Raw genomic sequence first — 23,543 nt, forward strand, 5'->3', positions numbered from 1 at the left:
AATAGTGGTCTTGCAGGTTAAACAGGGAAAAGCTGTACAATAGTTCATAAAAAAAAATGAACATTTGCTGTGTGTATTTCTACGTATGAAACTGCCCAAAAGCATGATGGCAACAGTTGGAAATGAAAAAAAAAAAAAAAAAGAAAAAAAAAATTAATTTGAATTTTGACATCTTGAATTCAAATTATGTTTTTCGAAATCACGAGTGTGTGTATGTAGGCGTGTATGTTTGTGTGTGGGGGTATGTGTGTTTGTGTGTAGGGGTTATGTGTAGACATGCGTGTTTGTGTCTTTGTGCTGGCACAAGTACGTATGTAGTTGTGTATATGAATGTGTGTGGGGGGGAGGGTATGTGTTTGTGTGTGTAGGCATATGTGTTTGTGTCTGTGTGCAGGCATGAATGTGTGGGTAGTTGTGTGTATGTGTTTTTGTGTGTGTATGCGTTTGTGTATGTGTGTGTATGTATGTGTACGTGTGTGTGTAGTTGTGTATGTACGCGCGTGTGTGTAGGACATGGATGCAACCTACAGACGGCTTTTGCTATAGGAGCAGCATCGTGAGGAGCCGGTCGACGGTGATGCTGCAGAAGGTGGCGGAGGGAAAATAAAATCAAAGGACATCAAAACAATCAAGTGAGAACAATAAGCAATCGTGATTGCTCTAAAAAGTATATAAGGCAGTACGAAAGAGTTTGAAGGGGAATTTTTACGCATGACATTGCCTTGTGCGCGTGGCCAAAACTGCCACTCGTACTTCTGCTCATATAACGTTCGATAATGGCCAGCAAAGGATAAAAAGATGCTCCTTTGGTGAGCTGGTAGCGGATAAGTGGTCAACGCTAAACGTGAGGTCCCGATATTGTTTAGACTAATAAAGGTACGCAAAGTGTCTTCTGCGGGAAAGTTCTTCTATGGCTGTATCGGAAATGGAGGCCCTATGCGCAAGTTGATTTGGGCCAGAGAGAAAATAGATGGTTGAGCTGTGTGACCCGTGAACATTATAGCTCGGTTTGGAATTTGGTGCTGCTGGCGAATTCTCAAAACGTTTCGTATATGCTAGAGATGTGAAACAAGGCGGTTTCTCTTATTGGTTACCTTTTTACGGAATTTGGATATTTAGCATGTCTTGCTTTCTTTCGAATGATCCCCCATGTGTGTTGTGGGAATTTTTAAGGATTTACGTAAGATCTTTTAATTTGTGCAATTCTATTTCTTTGTCGTGCTATTATAATGCTATTTTATTATGTGTGAAAGTCAGTTTACATGTTAAAATGTATTTTAATTTATAATAGGGATTATTTCATGATTTTAGTAATCTAACGGGAGGGTAGTTTTAAATTTTATAACAGTTATATTGTTACAATTTTAATTGTGTAATGAAGCTGCTTATTAACAATGCCACCTCGTAGAAATAAAGTTGTTTCTTTCTTTAAAGAATTGTCGTAAATGACTTGAACCTTGTTATTGATTCGGGAATTTTCTCGTGCTGTGCATTTGACGGTACACAGATATTAGAAATGTTTTGTTTTACTTAATGGTTTACTCAACAAGTTTGATTCTTAAGTGTCCAGCATAGCAAAGAATTAAAAACCAATACAACAGAGGAAAAATTATGGTTATTGCAATGCATGGTGTGATCTGTTTGGATGAGATATTTCAAAGCATTAGTTGATCACAACGAAACTAGATCCGCAAAGCAAATTTAATCGAAACCACAAACGTAGTCATATGTACATCACAATCGAGTAAATTTTACAGAACAAAATAACAATACAATAGCCGGAGTTGACCCTTAACTGGGCACAGAATCACTGCTGCTTCGAAAGATGTATCAAAAATTATGGGTTTGCTATTACGAATCGATTTTTTTTAATGAAAAGAAATAAGTTACAGTTAGCAACATTGTTGATAATAAATTAGAGAGCCCGAATAGTCTTTAAAGCAGCAAAAATCATTCTAGACCTATGTCTTACTGTCGAAAATAAATTTTGCAATAAAAAAAGTATCGAAAAACAAAGTCATTAACTTGAGAAACATTTATCATAAGTGTTTTAGAATCTTACTAAAAAATGTATCACAAGTACATGATCAGTTTTTTTATTGCTTTATCGCAGAAAAGGAAATATTTTTTTTTAAACACGTGGCGGGGGGGGGGAGAAATCATTATGTGCCTAGTTAAAGGTTAACTTCACAGAATGAAATAGTAGTAAGACAGCGCGAATCTCACAGAACGAAACAACAGTAAAATAACTTTGATTAATCTCACAGAACAAACAACAATACTATACAAACTTAAAAACGAAAAAATAAAAAATTGGTATATTTTTGAATTGGTTTAGCTAATCATTAAAAAACAAGCTTGAATATTTGTTACGATAAAATTTTTAACAGAACAAGTGTTTCGATTTTGGTCAATGTACCCGTGAACACAGTATTTGGAAAATTTTATACAATAAAATACTAAACTGATCGGAACTGGAATATCACGCAGCAGTACGTTTCCTTAAATTCAATGTTAAGTTCTCGAGTCATTTGTCTACAGCCCAGTCTTTCTGAGGTTCTTATGAAAAATTAGAGCGATATCTTTATGTGATGTCACATTGTAAAGACACTTCCGTTCTCGAGCATTCGAAATCAAAGCTTCCCAATCTTTGTTCTTAGACAATGATTGAGCGTGACAGCAAATAATCAGGCACTGACGTGCACGCGTGATTGCAACGTTCATACGTTTTCTACATGCAAGAAAACCTATGCTGCCACTTGAACTGTTAGCGCGAACACATGACAGAATAATAACGTCTTTTTCTCTTCCTTGAAATCCGTCAACAGTATTGATTTCAATTTTCCTGTAGTCAGGGTTATGAGACAGAGCCTCCTCATAAAGCCTCTGTTGAGCACGGTAAGGCGTAATAACCCCAATAGCTGACGCAGAGCTGATTTCCAAGAATTGAGCGCAAATGCTCACGATGCTCATTGCTTCATTTTGGTTCGTCTTTGAACTTCCACTCGACTCCTGACCATCCATCATATTGAGAACAACGAAGGGACGAAGGGGATATTTCATGTATTTAATGTCAGTATCTGGGGCCGTTTTTAGCAACCCGTTGTAAAAGTATTTTGATGGAAATGAACATATTTGAGAGTGCATGCGATATTGCTCGGTTAAAATTAACAAGGGATTACTATCGCACTTATTTTCGAAGTACATAACGAATCTTTCAAACGCAGAACGATCAAAGAAATTGTTCTTTGCCATTTCTGATTTCACAGTAGCAGGTAACTGCCGATGGTCCCCAACTAAGATCAATTTCTTCATGCCAAACATCAGGGGCTGTAGAACTTCTGGCTCGGTACATTGCGTAGCTTCATCGACAATACAGCATGAGAAAAAGTATTGTTCTTGATGTCTGAATACATGAGCTAAATCACCTCCCGTGCAGCTATCTAAAGTTGAGAGAATTATGTTTGCGTCAATAAGAATTTTATTTCTGTAACGATTAGCTGTGGCAGTATTCCAAGGATGTTCAATATCATATTGTGCTTTATAGAACTCGTATCTATTTTTGTGCTGTCTTGCTTCTTCAAGGTTTTTAGAGCGCATTTGTTTCCTCTCATTTTCAATATCGCGTTCCAATTTCCTTTTTTCTGCAGCAATATCAATCTCAAATTGTTTGTGAGCTTTATGATCAAGGGAATAGTTTAACATGTCTTTACTGATTAACTTTTTTTGGCCAATTCTGATAAAATTAATAAAAGTATTGGTATGCTTGAGCTCTTCATTCAACTTGAGCAACCTTTTGCCGATTTCATCAACAGCAGCGTTAGATGGTGCAGTTACCAAGACTTTTGATTTTTCTGTTTGGCTATGTACTAAATGTTCTAAAAGACCAATTAGAGTACGAGTCTTCCCCGTACCAGGAGGTCCTTGAAGCAATATAATTTTTGGTTCTGCACTATTTTGTAAAATTTCAGCACCGATACTCAGAATAAACCTCTTTTGAATATTACTATAATCTCTACTAGGCGTTTCAGCCAATATTTTAACGCTAAATGCTTTAGGAGTAGGCTTCAGTATTGCATTTAATAAAGGTGTGGAGGACAAACACGAAATGGCATTTACTAATTTCAATTTGCTTTTTAAATTACATAAGCCATTCCCTTTATTAAGTTTCTTCAATGATGGGAAAGGCTGTTGATCTCTCCGTTTTATTAAGGCTGTGAAAGTCCATAATCTGGCATTTTCAACCCATTCCTCGCCCATTTCTTTCCATTGATTGGGATCAAAACAGTTTGTTATAGTATGTTTCATTATATAAGCAAACATGGGTCGCTTTTCCTTTGCATAGCCCAGGTGCAAAATTACTAGATTACCTTCGTACGGTTCAAATGAGACGCTGTTATTTACAACACCCACACATTCTATCTGCGTCATATTGTGCTCTTGTTTGTTGCTACAATGTGTTACTTTGAAATAAAACTTATTTACATTGAAATTGCTTTTATATATTTCCTTTGATTCCTCATACATCATTTCCCAGATTTCCAACAATAACATCGGTTTAAATGCAGACATGTAAGATTCAATTGAATTGAATGAAAGTGGCAAATGATCCACGCCTTCTCTCACATCTGGTGGTGGCGATGGTACTGGCCGGTTCTTGAAGGACGAATATTCTCTTAACCACTTCACTTGTAAGTTCACGATTTTTTCTAGGACAGCATATCGTGTACCGTAAGAAGACGAAAAAAAGGAATTGGCTTTTTCCTTTCTTGGGAGAGTATTCATTGCATTTTCTGAAACAATTATTTTTTTAGCTGAGGAATTCATATCTGAAGATTGTTTATTTCTGTTTTGACGAGGGTCCCGCATGCTAACACAGCTCTGTGCATGGGAGTTCTGCAGACCGGGAGTTACTTTATTTTTTTCAACTAGGTTGGACATTGCATGATGTGTTTCTTGATTTCGCGTATTACTGCTGTGAGCGCTATGGGAACTTCGAGAAGAATTATAATCATTTAAATTTTTAGTATTAGCAATTTTAGGAAGTTTCTTCTTTGGCACTTGATTCGGGACATCTTGTGTTAAAAATGCCATTCTTGATCCAAAGTTTTCAGGCCGTCTCTTAACAGAAGTTTTTTTCTCTGTTATTTTTAATTTATTAATGTCTAAATACTTGTCATTTGGACGTGCTTTATCTTCAGCTGAACCATCAGTGTTTTTCTTTTTAGGAATTCGATAATTGTTAATTTTTTTATCACTAATTACAATGTTTACTGCATCTGAGCTGCTGGAAGGATGGCGCCCTTTCAGTTTACTGTTGAGCAGTTTTTCTTTTGGCTTATTATTAGACACATCGACATTTTTGTAAGTCCTTTTTTTTCTATATGGCACTGCACGCTTGTCTGTTACTTTATCTACTACTTCTCCTCTTCCGCATAACTTACGCGGTCGAGCCGACAAAGGTTTGGGTTCAGTTAGCAATGTTTTCCGTATCGACATCCTAGATTTGATTGCCTCTGGTAAATTAACGTTTGTTTGAGATTCACGAGTGCGTACAACATCAAGTGAATTCATATGTTGCTGCTGTTCAAGAAAAGTTGTCCCTGATTCACTTAAAGATTTATGAGAACCTTCAACGTCAGGCAAATTGCTATTTCGTTGCATTTTAGGAAAGTTTGCATGTGATTCCTTTAAAAATTTATGAACACCTTTAACGCGTGCAGGAATTGGAACTTTGTTACGTTTTTGAGGTACTTTGGATGCGTATACTATTCTTTCAGCTGTGTCATCCACACTAGAATCAGAATTATTATCATCTATGACCGAATGTCGAACAGACACTTGTGGATGTCTGTTCGACACGTCTGTACGATTCCTATTACAGTCATCATTTATATATGATTCAATACTTTCTATTGTTTCTGTACCAGTTGGGTGTTCCTCCTCCATGTTAGGCAAAGCTTCAACATCACTATCGAAAATAAGATCATCATCTGATTCTGAAGGAGGTTCTTGTTTGAAAGTCTGAGATGATGAGAAGTCAAGGAACGATTCTTCGTCAGATATTGTGATCACGTCGTCATCTTGAGAATAAAAGGAATCTTCTTTTATACGGGCATTTGGGTTCCGTGCTGCGAAATCATCAACCTCTTTCTTTATCGCGATTTTTTCCGTAGACAATAAAATAGGAAAAGACGTGGACTTGTCATTTCCATGAGAGGGCACAGGTTCATATGCTTCTGGACCATTGTCCTTAACAGGCAATGATCTTGCCCCTTGAAAAGAAGTCGAAGAAAATGCAGTATTTTGATACTTTTGATTACCTTCTTCTTTAATGCCATTTAAAGCAAGGTCCATCTGCCTGAAAATATTAGCAGTATTTTGTTGTCTAAATGCAGCAGAACTTGAAAATGATTCAGTGTTCTGCATCCCTGAACAAGATGGATTGGAAGTAAAAGTTTCTTCTGCATTATTTTCATCGTCAGATAATATTCTTGGTCTTTTAGAGGAAATTTTAGAGTCTATTATATTGCTAGCATCTTCACTATCTGATGATGATGACAAGATTACTTGCTTTTTTGCTGGAAATGTACGAATTTTCTTTTTGTATGATATTCTATTTCTAGTATTATTAAAACAATTGTTGACAAGACGTTTTTCCTCGGGCGAACATATAAAATGCTTAGAATCAACTTTGATAGCGAAAACCCGACAAGGTTTAAGAAGAGGCATGCTTTGCTTTTTGCAAACGTTACTATTTGTTTTTTTTCTTGCAAAATTAGGCAAACATTTTGAAATAATGAAATTTTTAGGGATGGCATTCTCAGTTTCTTCGTTATCAACAGTAGCATTGGACTTTTCACATGTCAACTCCTCTTCTTTAATAATTCCCGAACGCCGTAATAAGTTCGGAAAACTTTCATGAGAAACGGATTTATTTTCTTGAGGAAAACTCATTTCTTCACTACTCTTATTGTTTTCAACTTCTTCAAACTTTCCAGTATCAATCCTATTGGTTTGTATTCCCTGATCAACAAACTGTGTTATATTTGACTTTACAGTACTAGGGGAAACGTCCTCATCATCATCGGATATTATAATAACTTCCCTCTTCACTTCCTTCCTAGGATTACGCTCACAGAGAAAGGCCACAAACCCTTCGGGACTCATAGAGATGTCTGACACACCCAACCCAATCATATCTCCAGGATTTAACTCATACAGCAAACTTTTATCTATTCTTATGCCGTTTACATACAAGCCATACGTACTGTCTAAGTCTTTAATACATAATGATCCTCTACTAGTTTTCTGAAACGATGCGTGCTTTCTTGATACCATGCCATGTTCTCTTAGCTTCAAAATACTAGCTCTTCCTATAATAAATTCAGGATCTTCGATATCGATGATAATGGGATCATCAATATCCTGAGCAACAACTTGTCTTAAGAAATACGTCATAGGTCACTTGAATGAAATACCATATAGATTGACTGAAAAGTTAATCCACAAAACAAATGATGAGCCGATAAACCTGAAAAAACAAAAATTAAAACATTTTTTTATTGATTGTAGGATGGTATAGTTAAAAAAAGTTTTTAAAAGATTAGGCATTAAAAGAAGTTTAAATTGGTTTCTAATACGTTTACACAATAACGTAATTTTTCATCCTCACATTTGTTGATTCAGCACCCCGAAAGAATTTTCAGCGCAGCGACAACTTTTCTTCGGGTTCCCTTTTGTCACAAGTCTTTACGTACATACACAAACATACATACAGAAATATTTAGACAGGGGAGAAATCATAAAGTTTCAGTATCGGAAAGCCAATTAAATCGCGCTTCATTTAATGTGAAAGGGAATTTATTTTCCAGAAAAGCAGTACCGGAACGTCGTTCCGAAATCAACTCAACCCTAATTAGACACGCAAAAAGCCCAGTTTTTGAGTTACGGGAATTTAAGGGAATAAACCCAGTACTTAGGGGGACATTGGGATACAAAAACAACTATAACATGTGTGACTTAGCTATTGAACTATTAACTATATTAATTACTTTTTTACACGGATATGTGAATAAAAGTAAAAAATATTTTTTTTAAATATTTTTGGCTTAAATTATGTAAGGGGAATTAAAGTTCATTATTCTTTTCGCAAATTATAGATGTATCGAAAACCAATCACATATAAGTTAAAAAATCTGTGAAATAAAAAAATTTGATTTTACCAAAATCTGTATTAATGACCCAAAATATGCTGACAAAGTGCAGAAATTTAAAAATCTGTTTTTTTTTCTTAACTAAAAATGTTCTCGTTCCCAGCAGGGTTTTCAATTATAATAATAGGCAGTAATTTAAGACTGATTTGTACGATTATGAAAATTGTAGGATTTAAAAGGAAAACATTTTAAATTACTTATATTTCATTACATAAGCGTTCAGCAAGTGAGGGCTTAAATATTGTTTCACGATAGAACAGAAATTACAAAATATTAGCTGTTTTAACTATCAATAATTTTATTATAAAGTAATACCTTTAAATTACTTATTTTAACCACATAAAATTTAATAATATAAAGAATGAAAAAAAAAAGAGAATAGTTTACTAAGTAAGTTACAAAGTAATTTACACTGACACATATTTAAAAACATGTTCTAATTTAAGTTCCAATGATTGAATGAAATGTGCAGTTTTTGTATTCTCTAAGAGATGGCGTCACCACTTTTTTGTTTAAAACAGTTGCTCAATTGTGCATTATAATTTGTCTTATAAAAGATTGAGTTTCTTGGAAATAACACAGATATTTTCGTTAGCAACAATGAATATTCAGTTAGAGATCTTATTCTTAGACATAAATTCGTATTCAGCGAAACGTTTAGGCTAGAAATATACTGTTTAAGATTCCATAAAAGTACAATGGCGTCGTAACTTTGGTTGACATCAGAACAACCAATCAGAGGGCTAGAAATGTTCCTTGGTCCGAACAGGAGTAAAGATAGCTTATATGCCTCCCGACACAAGTTTCACGCAGACTTTCGGCATGTACAACTCTTTCGTAACAATGCGTTGCACCGTTGTCTTCGATAAGTCCAGGGCTTCTACTACTGGGTAGAGACTCAAACACCAGTCCGTGTTCAAAAATTCAAACACTCGTTGCGCATTCACGACAGTACAGGCCGACGACGGGCGTCCAGACTGGGGTTCGTCAGTCGCAACTTCCCGGCCTTAGGAAAGGCCTCATGCCACATTTCTACTTGCGAAGAGGACAGACAATCAGTCCCAAACGCCTATTGAAGCATTGCGATCGTTTGGAAAGGAAACCGGAAGTAGAATTTGATCGTTTTGCGTTGCTCTGGCGAACTTTCCAAATCTCCGTGTCATGAACCATCGTATAGGGCAAAAGCGCCCATGTGGGGGGGAGGGGCAAGTGGGGGCTCAAGCCCCCCTTTGAAATTAGAACTTCCTTGCTTTTAGTACTTTTTTCTCCGCAAAAATGTAAAAACATTTCTTCTCCAGCAATTAATAAATACGTTATTAAAATTGTCAAATTTTAATAACTCTAATCTGTACTGACATCGGTTTCTACGGGGGCAAAATCCTTCTAAACCATGGGGAAAATATCCGAGCCCCTCTTAAAGTTTTGCACATGAGCACCCTTGTACAGGGGTTACTGTTAAGGCGGACGGTACCACTCCGAAAGCTGGTAGGCAACTGACCTGTAACTTGCGCTATAAAGTCAACTCGAAACCACCGTCGTTGTCAAGCGGAGCGAGCTGCAGGGTACGCACGCATCAGTATAACGCAGTGACATGCGATCCGCATGCGAACCAAGCAGAGCTTGGACACTCCAAAAATACATTATTTTTGATTTGTATGCAACTGTTGGCAAGAAGTATTAAAAAAAAGCTTATTTTGGCTGTCACTGAAAATAAGTTTAAAAAATTTTTTTTTTTGAATACTCGCTTGGCGATTTCTACGGAGTACGTATCCCCGGGCAAAGGAAAAAGAAAACTACACTGCAAAAAGTCTAACCTATGCACGAGATAATTTGAACGGGGATTTTCATGACAACACTGTGTCGCTCTTATCCAATGATAAGAGAAGGCAGTTGGCGCTTTTTTAGATTCGTAACCACGCAGCCAGTTCCAAACATGGAAAGATTTCAGAGTTGCCAGATTGGCTCTTTTTGAAATTTTCTGGCTTGAAAAAAAAAGTTTGACTTCTTGGCTTTTTTGAATTTCGACAGGACAAAAACGCTTTCCAATCTTGGCCTAAATTCAATTCAATATGATATGTTAAATGCTCTGAAAGAGAGAAACGCGTTTTTCGATTCTGTAGCAGAAGATTTTGCTGCTACTGAACAAAGAAGGGAATTCATTAATAAATGAACTGTTAAATTAAATGCAGTTTTTGCTTCTAAAAACTTGGTGGTATTTTAGTAGTACTTTTTAATGCTGCATATTTTTAACCTCAGTTTCAGTTATTATTTGTTTCCTTAACGTGTTGCTAACGTGCATTTCTAGTGTATTTTTGTAATTAATTAATGTTATGTATTACATATTTGTAATAAATAAAAAAAGTTCGATACATGGCAGTTTCTAGAATTAACAGACTTTACTCAGAAAACACAGATGTACTACAAACAAATATCACAAAATATAAGTAATAATATGAAGACAATTGGTTATCTTATAGTTGCTTGGGCATTCTTTTTCCACGGCACGTGCCTCTAACGTGAGGCTCATAACTTTTGGATCCTACCTTGTAGATTGGTAGTGTTTATAAAGGTATTAAACATTAAATCAATCAGTAAATTATTTCATTGCAAACCAATAAAAAATAAAATAAAAACTAACAACGTCAAAAGCAAACTGCAGATTACTGCAGACACGTATTTCGGCGTTATAAGGATCGCCTTTTTCAACGCAAGAGAAATGAGCTAAAGGATAAAAAGATATCCAAGAATATGTCAACCGCATTACAAAACAAGTTAAAAATAAACAAAGCTGGAGAGATAAAAATGAATGGAAAAGTAAAAATATGCAAAAGAGAAAAAACATGAATGGGAAAAGGACAATATTATAGATACGGGACCCAGATAGTGGAAAACTACGGCTCAGCAAAATATGGAAAGATTCCCAATAGGAATTGAGGCATTTTTGGATAATTTGATAAGAGTTACAATCGAAAGAGTGATTCGAATCCCAACAATGTTGGACGATACTAGACTTATTTAATTGCTGTTTTTTTTTCACAGAACTTTGATGCTCTTTCATGCGAAATTTTAAAGCACTCCGAGTCTGCCCAATATAAACAAGTTTGCAACTGGAATTCATTTTATAAATTCTATAACAATTAAGAGGATGAATAGGATCTGTAAGAGAAGAGAATGAAAATTTATTAATAGGAGAGAACACCACCTGGAATTGGAAACGTTTTAGAATCTTAGCAACCGGATAGCTCACAGATGGGAAGAATGACAAATCAACCAAACTCTTTCTGATGAAGATTCGGTTAAGAACGTTAGTTTGGGATTTATTTGAAATAGAATGAATCAAAGGTGGCGGATAGTCTCAATCAATTGCCAGAGCTTTAAAGAACTAAGTTTCGCTTTAAGAATTTCTGATGAAGAACATATATTTATACCACAATAAACAAAAGTATTGAAAGCAGAATATTTTTGATAAGGAGGATGAGGCTATTGTCAATGAGGAGGTAAAGAAACAGCAAAAGATTAACATATTGAACGGTAGTATCAAAACCAATTTCAGTATGAAAAACGAGAACATAACGAAAGGGAATGTAATTATCTCGATTTTTCTCACAAGAAAATTGAATAAGAGGATCAATGGAATGTTTCGTTCCTAACTTAGGATGATTTGCTGAAAAAAATATGAACGAAGCATGGTTACACTGGATTTTACTTTTGGTTTTTGCGCCAACTTCAAGAATTACGTTAAAAAGTATCATCGATGGTGTTTAAAGAATAAAATTATTTTTCACTTTTTAGAGCAATTTTAAGGTCGATTCTATTTTTTTTTCAAATTTTTTTTAATTTCAATTACGATTACTTTTGCCTAGAGCAGGAAACAGTGCTGAATGAATTTCTTACGCCCACTAACAGTTTCGAACTTTAGATGTTAGGCCATTTGATTGTAAATTTGAAATCACAGGGGTAGGTAACACGTTCATACTTTCTTTTCCAAAAAAAAAGAAAGTGGATAAACAAGATTACAGGAAAGATTCCCGATAAAACTGATATTTTAACGGAAAAAGACGGAAAAGGGAGTAAATTTTGAAAAAATGATATTTAGAGAAAAGGGAGATCAGTTAGGAGCCCTGAAATTATGCATAAATATTGAAGAACTTTTAAATATATACAACTTTAGAGACAGTACACATCTAATATACAAAACAATTAAAACTCTATTTACAATATTATCTCTTAAAAACAATCAGCATACATTATTAAAATTATTATGCGACACTGGCTCTGGCACAGTCAACAGAGAGAACTTATGTTGATTAAGATTTCTAATCAATTAACAAATATCTATATTTTTCGTCCCAGGAATCTCAATACTATTTGAAAAAATTTTGGTAACTGTGTAAGTAAAATTTACAACGGGGCTAAAAATCTCGGAGTATGGCTAGAGATTTGTCTGTCGCCCATTGCAACGAGACTTGCTTTAAACCTAAAGGTTTTGTTATTCTTAATGTTAAGTTATAAAGTACACTGACACCTGCTATGGATTAATTTCGAATGGGGAAGGGCGGCTTCCGAATATTTAAAACCCGACATACTTGAATATTATCCGTCAAGACAGGTTCCCATTTATATACAGTCGACTCCCGCTACAACGCGATTCGACTTACGCAAAATGGCTATAACTCGAGTTTTTCCCGAGTAACGAATTTTAGGAACGACGCGAATTCCTCGTCCGCAATACGATTTTTTTGGAAGGAAGTATCGGTTTCGTTATTGGGTCCTAAATATCGATTTCGTGAATATATTTTATCTACATAGCCTCACTGACAGCGGAAGTTTCCTTCATCATGCTAGTCCACGCATCGCTTTATTAGTGCATCAAGTAACCACTCGACGTCTTTCTTTCTTTCTTCTTTCTAAATGCTAAAGTTTATGAAATAAAATGGCACTTTAGTGCACTGTTTCATCTAAAGTTTGTAAAAATGGGAAGAAAAAGAAAGTTTCTGGCAACAAAAAGAAAAAAAGTTTAAGATATTCGATACGCTTTAACCCTTAAAGCGGCTGTGACGTAAAATTCCTTCACCCAGCGATGTATCGAAGAGCGGCCGTGTCGGAAAATTTCGCCATGAAAATTCTGCTTCGAGAACGGCTGCGGCGTAAAATTCTGCCACCTGAAAGCTACTCTAAAAACGGCAGCGACGTAAAATTCTGACTGTGCTTTCCCCTGTCCCAAATTTCGTGAGGGACAGCCGCTGACCAAGGGGGTGTTTCTCTTTCTATTCACTGAAGGGGTGTTGAGAGCTGACACTGCGGGGTGCTGACTCTCTTTTTCAGTCAGTGATATTTGAAATCGACGGACAATAGTTTTGTGTTCACAAATGTTCGATTTAACTGTTTTTATTACCACAATTATTTTCTACTCGTTGTTACTTTATACATAGTTTCGAAGTTTGCTATTATTTTATTAAATTATTGTTTCTGTTGTTTAACGTACCATCGTCGAACATATCTGGATCAAAAGGGGGCTGATATGGTTTGGGAGGGGGAGGGGCTGATCTTCATTTCCCCCTTCTTAGTTTAGCTTATGCACCAGATTACGGCGAACTATGAATATGTTTCTCGAAAAACTATGTAAATTAATTAATGAACTAAAAAATGTTTTTTTTTTCCACTGGAATTTTTATACAAAAAGTACACCATCTTTAAGCATCGAATTTCTTCGTTACATTTCGTTTCATTCAAACTGAAACAAAGCTGATTGCTGTTGAAATAAATAAACCGTTTCGCATGTACAATGACGATCGTTACTGTTGAAATTTCCAAATGGGCTTAATCTTTTATTTAACGATTCTGGTAAATAAACAGAAACGTATTTAAAAATATTTTAGAATTTAAAATAGTAAAAATATTTTCTGTAAAATATTCCTGCTACAGATTTGTTGCCGATGTGTTTACAGTTCTTTTAATACAATGGATTAATTTCCCATGTCATTGAGAAAAGAATAAAATACTTTGAAATTTGATTTGTGTTCTGGACCGCTGGCCTTCGAGGCTAGAACCTTGGTCAGCCACTACATTTTCTGCAACAATTTTGCCGAGTTTTCAGTTTAGTTGGGGGGGGGGGGGACTGATGTTCAGGGGGCCCAGTTCTAATTTTCATCATACTCAGACCGCTTGGGTGTTATCTATGAATAAAAGCGACAGTTGGGGCAACGGCTAGTAAAAACTGGCCACATAAAAAAAAAATGCTATATCAAGGCGTACATAACGGTAACTTTGATTCACAAAGTTATTTTTACTCATATTACCGATCACGGATTATTATTTAGTTTGTATATATCCAGACTTTTCCCAGACTTTCAGTTAAATATTAAAGTCAAATATTATGTTAAATTTAACCTTGTCTCATTACAAAAATATGGATATATATGTGACTAAATCCAAGAACAGAAATATAGTTGAATCTCCATAGTTCAAGATGAATGGGACTGATTCTATCTCGAAATATCTAAAACACGAATTATTAAAGTCAGAACTTCATTAAATAAGATAAAAAGCTGTAAAAAAAATTTAATATCCATGTGAACTATTATAATTTTTTTTTGCATGAAAAATGCATTAAAATATTCTAACATTTAATATTACTGATAGTCGATTACATTGTGTAAAGAAAAATCCAGGGCTCCATGAAAAAAGTAAACATTAATAAGGGTTCCACCTCTACTCATCAAAAAAAAAAAAAAAAAAAAAATCAAGCAACGCTGTCTTAGAATGAAGATATGACTTAATGAATGCCCACAGAAATGGTTGCCACTTGTTACTATTTTTTATTAAAAATTACATTTATAAAAAATTAGGAGGTACGAGTTCTCATGTAAATGTTTCAATTCATGTAAATGTTACACAGGGGCCCAGATATGCTTTTTCTAGTATTCGCTTTCAATTTTTGTCTTCTTCTCTTTTTCTTTTTTCCTATATAATCGAAAAAGGAGCTTCAATGAATGATTATTTATCAAAGCTAAATGCTTATTTATTATAATATGAATTATTTTGCGATGCAGGTCATCTATGTGCAAGATTTATTCAAGATTCATTGTATTTCATCATATATAAATTTCAATATTTTTATCGTGAGGAGGGGAGTCATTTTTCATTTTTGTTCTGGGGGACAAAACCACTTGAGTCGGCCCTGCTCCAAAATACGTGAACCTTTCATTGGAAATTTTTGCTTTACTAGTATGGATACCTTTAATTGCACAATCTTAATTGTTTTTCATATTCAACATTTAACAATTAAAAAAAAAATAGAGATAGGATTCTCAAAGTGGGTTGCTGTGGTACCCTATGGTGCCGCAGCGAGAGGTTTTAGTGGTGTGAAAATGGTGGTATCAAAATGGTGGCCTGATATTGAAATGTTAAAAGCTTGGTTGATAGTCCAGTCTCAGCTTCGCGCCATTTCCTACCCCAAGGACACCTTGCGGGGTATACCTGACCCTGACACTTGCACCCCATAACGCCGTAGCAAACGAGCTAGAGTACTCCATTGTTTCGTTTGCAAGACGAAACGAGAAAGGGGAAGTCCTCGGTATTGTCCTTCCACATGAATGCAGATCCCTTGAGCATCAGAAGGGGGAAATCTTATTTTCAAGTTCTTTTCATAAAGAACAGCGATTCAGCTGACTGATAAGAACATGTGCATTCAATAAAGTCAAACAACAAACTAAGATATGCTTTGGAGAGTTAGCAAAACTCATCCTTACATTACTGGAATTATAATATTTGTAGAACTTTGCTTTTCATAAAGAAAGAGTCATTGTTTTCACTTGAAAACCAATTTTTAAATAAGTACTGAAACATCACATTCTTAGACATATATTTTTGAACCTTATGTTACTATAGGAATTGCGATGCTGAACAAATAGGTGTAACAAATGAAAAACAGAACGGAATAAAGTTAAGCTAATGACTTGGTAGAATATAATTAATGTTATTGGAGTGTATTAATTTTAAATGATATTCTTCAGTAAAACAGAAAGAGCGAAGAGTGGTGCGAAAAAATCAAAACAATTATTTTCGAGTGAATGTAGCACGGAGAAGTTGCGATTGGTGAACGCAACGGCTTAAAAAATAAGTTATTTTGAAATTGCATGCTTTTGACAGCCGAACGAGCCTTAAAAATTCGAAAACGCGGAGAGTTTTGCCGGTTTTTTGGAATTTTTTTCAAAATTTTGCATCTTTTTTTTTTTCTTTAAGTGCTATAAACCCTGAAACGTTGCAATTGGTGAACACTTAATTTTTGTAAAAAGATAATGAAATTGAATATTATAATCCAATCCACGACTAAACAGAAAATTCCAAAATGGAAGAATTCCACCATTTCTTCATAATTAAAAAAAAAAACCCCTTCATTTTTATTTTTAAAATACTATAAGACCAGAGAGTTCCAATTATTGATGAAGAATTGAAGCGGAAAAGAAAATTGAAATCTGATATCAAAGCCGGTAACGTTCCTGAAAATTTGAAAAATATGCAAAATTTCATCTTTTCTTTGGAATTTTTAACGAACACTAAATGGAATTACCAAAAACCACAATAATTTGCGCATTTACTTTTTTTCAAAATTTAAAAACAAAAAGAAAAACTATCATTTGACAATAATGTTACTTGTTTTCTATCTTAGGATTTCAATCAATTATTTTTTCAATACAGTTTTAAAATGTTATGAAACAGTGAGAAACAAACGTATGTAAGATCCAAAATTTTAAAATTTGGCGATAATCAGTAGAAATGGTAGGAGAACCTCTTTTCTGTTTTGGGGCAAGAGATAGAACTCGAAGTTCTGGCTAGTGCTGCTAAACAGCATAGTTTAGAAAAAAATCAATTAAAAGTCTATCTAGAATCTAAAATTTAAACGTGTTTTACTCGAAACTTTAAAAGTCAACTTACATCCCTTCTTACAGCTTCTTGCTGAATCATATTTTGCAACTACAAATCTAAATAAATTTACGCTGTACGATGAATATTCACGTTTATATAGTCATGTAAATTATGGAATACAAGAAATGAAAGCATTTTTGACTTTGTTGTTACGTGGTTTTAACAGTGCACGCAGTGAGATGACTGCTATAAATAGGTTTACAGACAAGAAAAACGAATCGAGGGGATAGAGGCTTAGATCATTGAGATGGTCGAAAAATAATGGGGGGTGGCCGCCGGACACCATTGCGGACCCCATTGCGTTCGCCACGATACTGCCACTGATGAACATTTACGTAAATGTATGACTATATGTGTAATTTCTTTTTTATTAAATTAAAAATTCTTTACTATTGCAAGTTAGTCCTAAAGTAGAAGATGGAGAACTTGTCAACACATAACAACCGCCGCTCATGTGAGCTGTTCCGGTATCTTTTTTAAAACATGAATGTTAGGTTATTATTAATTTTCGAGAAAACAATATTATAATTTATTATTATTTTTTGTACTGTCGATTCAGAAAGTATAGTTAAGTATTTCTTTATTTCTTGTTACTACATAATTAGTCAAGAATTTTGTGCTATAGACAGGTACAGGGAGGCCAGATTACCCCATAAAAGTCAGAAAACTTGAGCTTCTCCTCAGAATTTTTAGGGAGCCAGAAAATAAATAAAAAACTGTGATTAACAATTAGAGTTTCTGCTTTTAAAAGCATTTTTAAAGAGATTGCTAACGTTGCCGCATGCTAAATAAAAATGTTTGGAAGAAATAAATAATAATAAAAGGTGAGGATACATTTAATAAAATGTGATCACAAGTTATGTTTTCTGGCATAGGATTTGGTTCAACTCTGTTATAATGCTCATTTATGTCATTCATTTTTTTTTTGTGAAGTGTTAAATTTGATTTAAACGTTTTACTACGTTATTCGTCGAGCATTGCAGTACAACATGTGTAATGTACGAAATTTCAATTCGCTGGGAATGTGGAATAAACTTTATTGAATTCTACTGGATCACTTTTGTAAATATTACTAGTAGCACAAAAAAGTTTTGCATCAATGTGCATAGAATTTTCGAAAAATTTCCAAAAGCTAAAAGTGAGGGCCTTGAAATGAGACCGAGTTTTCCCTAATTTTAAAGGCTAATCTAGTCCTGACTACAGGAAATAAAAAGGCACGAAACATTTTAACTAAACACGAAACATTAACAAAAAATCCAGTTTAAAATCATTTAAAAACATTAATAACCTGTGTGAAACCTAATAGCAATGTATAATAAAAATAATCTTAACACAATAAAATATTTCTTGGGCTGTGCAGTCCTATAGGTTCTTTTTCTTTTGTCTCCAGCGATTGGAACAAACTACGAAACTTTCAAATTTAACAGTGAGCATTGTTATGTAATTCATATTTTTTTTTTTTTTTTTGTATTTGACACATTACAGTATAATTTAAACTAACAAAGTACTAGTCGGAGGAGTGGAGTCGGAAGGAAAATGTTCGACTCCGACTCCTGGATTTTGAATCGTCCAACTTCGACGCCGGGTTTTTATTTATTTATTTATTTTCAATTCCCTCCCTTCCCTCAAGGGAAAGGATTATATATTTTATCGGATCTTTTTCGGATTCACCGCGCCAACACTTATTTGAATTTACCGAACACCCTCAAGTTTCCTCTCAAGCTATGGGCGCCGGCTTGTTCAAGGAATACATTCCTTTTACTAGTTATTATTTTTATTTGAAAGGGATTACTTTAGGCAACAAATCCGTTTGATGACAGTTGCTATGAGTTAAAGAGAGTACAAAAACAAGCAAACAAGGGGACGGCGTAAATAGCTATTACAGAAAGTATGATAAACAATCAAGTCTGCTGGTTGCCAAAGACAGTTATTTGTTATTAGTAGGCCTATATACTTGTAATCGAACTAATTTGTGGTACATTATTTAAAAAATGCAAGGAAAGTCGGTAAATATTATTGAAAAAAAGAAGCCCGGAGTCAGAGTAGGCCTGTTTCGAATGACTCCGACTCCGAATCCTTTACCCCAAAATAAGCCCGACTCCGACTCCACCGTCCTGGTATAGGTCACAAACTCTTCAATGTAATTCTTTGAAATATGATGATTGTCCTCTCTTTTTTTTAAAATCTTGTTCGTATGTGCCCCAGGCTTGACGATATTCGGCCACAATCGGAGCACATTTGAACAATTGAAGCCTTTTCTTTTTCTTTCTTTTTTTTTTTTCAAACACCATAAAGTGAATAGATTTTCTTTCAAAATCTCATAAAGATCATGACTCAAAGAAAATACTTCTATCATTAGAACACTTTTGCCCTGAGAAATTCATAACGTTCTTTGAAAAAAAAAAAAAAAAAGAAACGAGGAAAAAATTCCCCATAGGTACCTCTTTCACCTATACTCATATGATATTGATTTTTAGTAAGACTGAACTAAACAATTGCTAAGCGAACAATTGAATAGGAATAAACATTTGTAGCGTAGTAGGTACTGAACAAATTAAAATTTTGCATGTGCCCAAACATAAACTATGACTTTTTGAAAAGGAATTTTAATATGTAATTTCTGCAGCAAAAGTTGAAGACCGTATTGCGAAATAATATTCCTGAAGTAAGAAGAAAAATTTAGTTCCTACTGCTACAAAATGAAGCAGGCAGCTCTAAATTGAGAACATTCCTTGTTCAGCAAACCACAACAAAACGGAAAAATCCAGATAACGTGTATTTGAATAGCTAAAAGGATTCAAATCTCCAAGGAACAGGGCGAGACCAGTGCATTGAACTGTCAATTTGGGTTCCACCTTGATGAGAAAGAAGGGGGGGTTGACAACAAGGTAGCTGGCATTTTTGGAGCACGTGCGTGTGGATGCGATGTGTCCAAATAGAGCAAATTCTTTACAGTGGGTCAGACACTTTTGACTAGTTTAGTGGGAAAGGGGCGTTCCACTTTAAGGGTTAACAACTAAAAAGTAAGCCGACGGTAGCACGACAATAAGTATAAGTGATGTACGTTCCATGTAGTTTTATTTTATGTCTTTCCTGCCATTGATCATTTATTTTGTGCATCTCAAAAGTTTTTTTATGTTCGATGAAGCAGCTTTTTTATTTTTTAAGTACAGTAAAAGTACAGTTCTTAATTATAGGAAACTGTAATGTATAGTTGAGAAATGCTGTAAAGCAGTTTCAGGGGTATTTATAAGTGTCTAAAAGAATTTGGTATGTTTCAAAAAACTTTATATACATATCCTTTTCTACAACGCGAAATTTCAACTTACGCGAGGAGTCTTGGAACGCATCCGTCGCGTAAGTCGGGACTCGACTGTACAACCATTATTCCTTTGGTGCTTTCACATCGATCTGGGAATTCCGATATAGACTACGAAGCCAAAGAAACCTTTAAATGCATCCCGAAAAGTTTTCTCTCGCAGAACCTCGCGAAAGGTCGGCCCCTATTTCTTAAACTTTCTGCTTCATTTGGTTTGTAATTGAAACAAGGCGGCCTCAATCTAGAATAGCTTCCCTAATCTGGAATCTCGGAGCACTGCATGAACACCATTAACAGCTTATATTGTACCTTTCTGCTAAGCTATTTTTCTCTCGGTGTCCGTGGGCAAATTTAAACCTGTGAGTTTGGGACTATTTACAAAACTCTCATTTGTGAATTTAGTTCAATTATCAAACCATACCGCCAAAATCTTTTTCACAAGGAACCTTTTACACCAAATCAGAAAACGAATAAAATAATAGCATGTCTAGACTCAGGAAAATAAACATTTCAACGCCCGAGGAAAGTTATCAATCGCATTAAAAACCTAAAATGTACAAAAATGTAAGTCTCGCTTCTATCGTAAAAAGTTCTAAGAAATCTAAATTGTTTCCCATTAAGTTTCCATGCAATGTTTACTGTCACTTTAACAATAGACATCTTCAATTTTTTAAAAATAAATAAAGTGACTTGGCATTTGCATGAAAGTATATACGTAAGAATTTTTTTAAGGGAATTTTCTTTATAAACAGCAAGGCCTTCTATGTCACTGTGAATCAGGTGTGCCTGAAAATATTGGCAAAAAAGCTATTTATCAGCAACGAATGTTAAATTTTGGAAAAATATATAAGTATGTATGTACTTCAGAAAAAAGAAAGATTTATAAAAGGAAGGAGAGACTGAAAATAAAAGTTCGTGAAGTGAGGATCCAAAAATCACCTAACGCAAAACCTAGGGTTGTACATTATAATCGGTTAGCTCCATATTATGGCTATAGTTCATGAGTATTATGTAAACAACCTTGGTTGATAATATAAAAGTTGTAGATAATTTTTGCTTTAAATGTTTAGTAATATTTATTGTTATGATTGTGTTTTCGGTGTCTGATTAGTTATTATTTAATGTGTGTATTTGTAAACTTGTGATATAATTCTTTAAGACCGGGCCGGGGGGGGAGGGAATTTTGCCACAGTTAAGTCCTGATTTTTTCGACTTAGCTATTTTAGAAATGGAACCGTCCACGCTGAAGACCCCTCGACCGTTCCTCTTCCGTTTTTCTGTTTGCTAATAGCAATAGGCGTGGTTAGCCGTCACCTTAATCACTCACGCTTCGGGCGCGCGGACTTCTTCACTATTGCTCTAATGGTTTATTTGATGGCATTCCAACTTATGTCGAGATGCATAACAGTCATCTCGTTATTTTCTTATTATTTTTCGAGTACGTAAAATAAAAAAAAATATTAATCATAAATAAGAACATTCCACTTCAAGCACAAGCTCAAGATTTATTATGCAATAATTTAAATTTTCGGATTTCAATCAATTCCATTTGCACAAACTGATGAGAATAATTACTGAAAGAATGTTTTTGAAAATATTTTCAAAAATTTGGAAGGAATTGCACCCCTATCTCCTCTTTTCCACTTCCGAGTATACAGTGAAACCTGTGTAAGTTGACCACTCGCGGTGTAGTACTTTGGCGGTCAACTTAGACGTGTGGTCAACTTATAAAAGGGCGGTAATGATTTTTTTTTATTTTTTGTTATTTCTTACAGCATGTTTTTTTTTTTTTTTTGACGAATTCCCCTTTCTCGTTCTGTTTAACTCACTTTCAATGTTTAATATCATAAAACACTAATTAAAAATACTATTCAAATATTTGTCATTTTTTTCCTTGTTTTCAACCGTATTAGACACTAATTCTAGAAATTCCATATGTACCCAGCTAATTTTCTCTGGCTTTCTCCCTCCTCAATTAATTTTTATATTTCATACTTTTTATTAATCTCAAGTTCAGTTACCTTTCTTTTTGAAGCCTTTTTATATAAAACGTATAGATCAAAAAGAGCAACAAGCTTGACTGTCCCAGTTAATAAAGGCAAAATTAATATCTCCTATTTCTTAATCCCTTGCACCAGAAGTATGTAATTTTACTCTTTAGCAGGCCCCGATCTACGTACCCACAGTGCAGAGGTCCACGTCCTTAAGGGGCTAACCGCAGAAATTAAAAAAAACTAGCACCAAGACTAGTTAACTGAACAAATAGACACTGCTGTCTACTAGGGAGAGGCCCTACATATTTTGTTGCCCTAGGGGTCCCAAAATTTATAGATCCGGGCCTGCTCTTTAGCACAATTCCAGTAATGCCACAACATATTGCAACTGAAATAAAAGACTTGGTACTTTGTACTGACACCTAATTTCTTTGAAGAGAGAGTAGGCTATCTTAAATAGAACAACGAATGAAAAACAAGTTTGGAGAATAAAGAGCAGCATAAGCTTTATGCTGCGGTTTTATTTTGTTAGTAAAATGCTAGTCTGTTAGTAAAAGCATTAAAAATTTTCTCGGAAAACTATAAAAAAAAGAGATAAATAAATAAATAAATAATAAAATATAAAATAATTGCTGAAGAAAGTTTTAAAAAATAAACCATGTGGTCAACTTACAAAGGGTTTTTTACAATACTCCAAACCAAATTTGCTATACATTAGTGGTCAAGATAGACAGGTGGTCATTACAAGGGTGGTCAACTTTACAAGTTTCACTGTACAACGGACAAGTACTAAAAGCTATCCCAGTCAGGGGGAAAAAAAGGAAAGCTAAACGAAAATAATAGAAAGATCATTTTTCAAAAGTAATGAGAAAAAAATGTTTTCCTCAAAAAACGGAGGTCAAGAGAGGGGTTAGTGGGGCAGCCACAAAATCTTATTTATTTCCCCCCCTTTTTTTATTTTTTAAAATAAAACTAGTCTATGTAATTTGATTTTGACATTACTTATTAAATGACAGATAAAAATGGAATTTGGCGTCAAAATTTGGGATGAATAGTCACCATAGACCTCTTCCAATTATAATCCAT

At 34.6% G+C, this 23,543-nt stretch overlaps 1 protein-coding gene across 1 annotated transcript in view; it reads right to left on the reverse strand.

Moving 5' to 3' along the window:
- Window positions 1-1,694: 1,694 nt before the first annotated feature.
- The window catches only part of LOC129228510 (probable helicase senataxin), a 103,074-nt gene continuing 81,225 nt past the window's right edge, over window positions 1,695-23,543 (reverse strand). The window contains exons 3-5 of the mRNA XM_054863190.1: window positions 6,918-7,534; window positions 6,324-6,581; window positions 1,695-6,275 (exon numbers count right to left, since the gene is read on the reverse strand). Coding sequence (XP_054719165.1) covers window positions 2,536-6,275; window positions 6,324-6,581; window positions 6,918-7,461 — 4,542 coding nt within the window. The 5' untranslated portion in view covers window positions 7,462-7,534 and the 3' untranslated portion in view covers window positions 1,695-2,535. The remainder of the gene's footprint in view (window positions 6,276-6,323; window positions 6,582-6,917; window positions 7,535-23,543) is intronic.

This window comes from Uloborus diversus, chromosome 8 (genome assembly GCF_026930045.1).
Source record: "Uloborus diversus isolate 005 chromosome 8, Udiv.v.3.1, whole genome shotgun sequence".
NCBI classification, from domain to species: domain Eukaryota; kingdom Metazoa; phylum Arthropoda; class Arachnida; order Araneae; family Uloboridae; genus Uloborus; species Uloborus diversus.